The sequence below is a fragment of the Cyprinodon variegatus genome, unplaced genomic scaffold (genome assembly GCF_000732505.1).
Source record: "Cyprinodon variegatus isolate N-32 unplaced genomic scaffold, C_variegatus-1.0 Scaffold225, whole genome shotgun sequence".
Lineage (NCBI taxonomy): Eukaryota > Metazoa > Chordata > Actinopteri > Cyprinodontiformes > Cyprinodontidae > Cyprinodon > Cyprinodon variegatus.
Window position 1 is genome coordinate 739,882 of NW_015150678.1, and position 2,263 is coordinate 742,144.

Sequence of the window (2,263 nt, forward strand, 5' to 3'; positions counted from 1 at the left end):
GAAGGTTTCCAGATGGATATGCGGAGCAAATCCATCTGGCGGAGTCAGGTTAGGTTGTTCCTGCCTCTTGGCGGCGTCTCCACTGAACTTCTCATATATCAGATTTCTGATTGAACCCAAAGCCACAGATTGAAAACTTCATTTATTTAAAACACCAGATCTCTTCGGACCATCTGAATGGGCAGCGTGACTTCCACTGGTGGCACTTTGACCACAGATCATAACCCGATCGTTACTCCAGTTAGTCATATGAAGAAGTCTTTTGCTGTAAACGCTGACGTCTGCTTGGTTCTGTTTCAGGTCTCCAGGAAAGACTTTGAGGGCTTCAAGAATCTCTTCCACAGATTCCTGCAGGTCAAAGGTCCCTCGGTGGACTGGGCCAAGATCAACCGGCCGCCTGAGGAGTCGGTAAGTCCCCAGATACATGAAGCCGCGCCGCTTATTTGGCTCCATGTCACAATCTCTGGTCTCACAATACGCCTCGACTCAGACAGCGACGCACACAGTAGACCAGCAATCACATTTAAAAGCATCCACTTTGATATTGTCTTTTCTCTTTTATTTTTTTGAACAAATTCATAGTTTAGATTATTTCCAAGTACTTGAATTCTTGAATTCAGCCATCAGCTGTAGGAAAGGTTGGCAGACGGAAACCACCGGCTGCAGCGTCAGCAGATAAAGACCTCCAACCTTTAATAAATGTTATTTGTAAATAAATCCCGTCAATTAAACTTCTGCTTACCTGCATATCTCTTTCTAATAGGCATCTTGAAATGTGCACTTATGCAGACTGAAGGCTGAACTGACTTCAGCCTAATGGAGGTTTGCTTTCAGAGCCTTCAGCTGTAATCTGGTCTGTCTGCATCGTCCCATTGAGGAAGTAAACGGTGTCTGCAGGATTATTGGGCGTGTTTGTTGTATTTGGTGTAACTGAGGTCCTTAAAACGTCACTCCTGCTGAATCTGCAGTAGCTTTACAAATTCTTTGGAGTCTGGGTCAGGACTCCAGACCAACTGTCCGAATCCGGCCTTCGGAGGACGCAGCCGCCGGATTCACAGCCTTAGAAAGCAGTCAGTTGATAAGTCGGGACTCTGTTTACTTCCTAAAACTAAAGCTTAACTCGCCTTTATTTACATCTGCATTTCCTTTGGGTTTCTCATCTAGAGAGGGATTTTAATTCTTATTCCACTGGATGGACGTCATCTTTAACATAAGTTTTGTATTCTTTTTGCAGATTCTGTCAGTAGAAGCTTGAACTTTGTTTTAACCTGTCAAAACAACCATAAATTGTGGCAAACAAAGCTAACCTCTCTTGGATTTCTTTAAGAATAGTTTTCTTCTGTGACAGTTTCTCTTAACCTGAGCTGTAGATCTTCACAGCTCCTCCAGAGTCTCAGTATTCAACCCGCCATTGCAGATGTGCCAATCTTCCACTGTCAGAAAATGGATCGATCAACCCTTCCTCGGATATTTAAAGCTTTTCCACTTTTCTCTGATGTGTCTGCTGTGTTCCTTGGTCTTCGTGATGCTGTTTCGTTCCCTAATGTTGTCTAATAAACCTCTCAGGCCAGAAACATCTGCAGCTGGCACCAAGGATCGTTAGAAAATGGGACATTTCATACTTTGTAAACACTAATTTACTTAAAAGTTATAATTAATCTTGTCCTTCCACTGTACAACTATCCCTTAGTAGAGGCAATATGACTTTGTGTAAAATATTCAGGAGGTTTTTGGCTTCACCAGTTGTGCAAATATGCTGAAATGTGGCGCCTTTGTGTTTAAAAACACTCTACAGACGATTAGCAGCTTGGTGGTAATGGGAGGAATCATTCACTGCAAAAGCAGATCTAAAAATAGGTAAATATTTCTTAAAATAAGCCCATTTTCAATAAGATGATCTGCCATTTTTGTTCTTGTAATAATTTTATGGAATATTAGTCTCTTTAAGTTTTTTTTTTTCCTATTTTAGATGTAAATCATTTTGTTTTATTGGCCTTTCCCTGTTCTGCTGGTTTGGCTCAGGTTTACTTGCACTGAAAATTTGATCTATAAAAATATATATATAAAAATATATATTCTTAAAATATGTGTATTTTTTTACGGAAGAGGATTAGGGCCAATGGAAAGGAAAAAAAAAAAAAAGTTTACTGATTATAAAATTTTATTCCATGTTACTATGGGAAAAAAGTCAGAATTCTGAATTTAATCTCCGAATCCTGCCTTTAATCGCAGAATTCTGACTTTAATCGCAGAATTCTGACTT

General features: G+C 40.0%; 1 protein-coding gene across 2 annotated transcripts in view; it reads left to right on the forward strand.

Annotated features, from left to right (window-relative positions):
• The window catches only part of ugp2 (UDP-glucose pyrophosphorylase 2), a 25,051-nt gene that overhangs the window by 7,933 nt on the left and 14,855 nt on the right, over nucleotides 1-2,263 (forward strand). For both annotated transcript variants that reach the window (XM_015380945.1, XM_015380944.1), the window contains exon 3: nucleotides 301-408. In XM_015380945.1, the coding sequence (XP_015236431.1) occupies nucleotides 301-408 (108 nt within the window). The remainder of the gene's footprint in view (nucleotides 1-300; nucleotides 409-2,263) is intronic.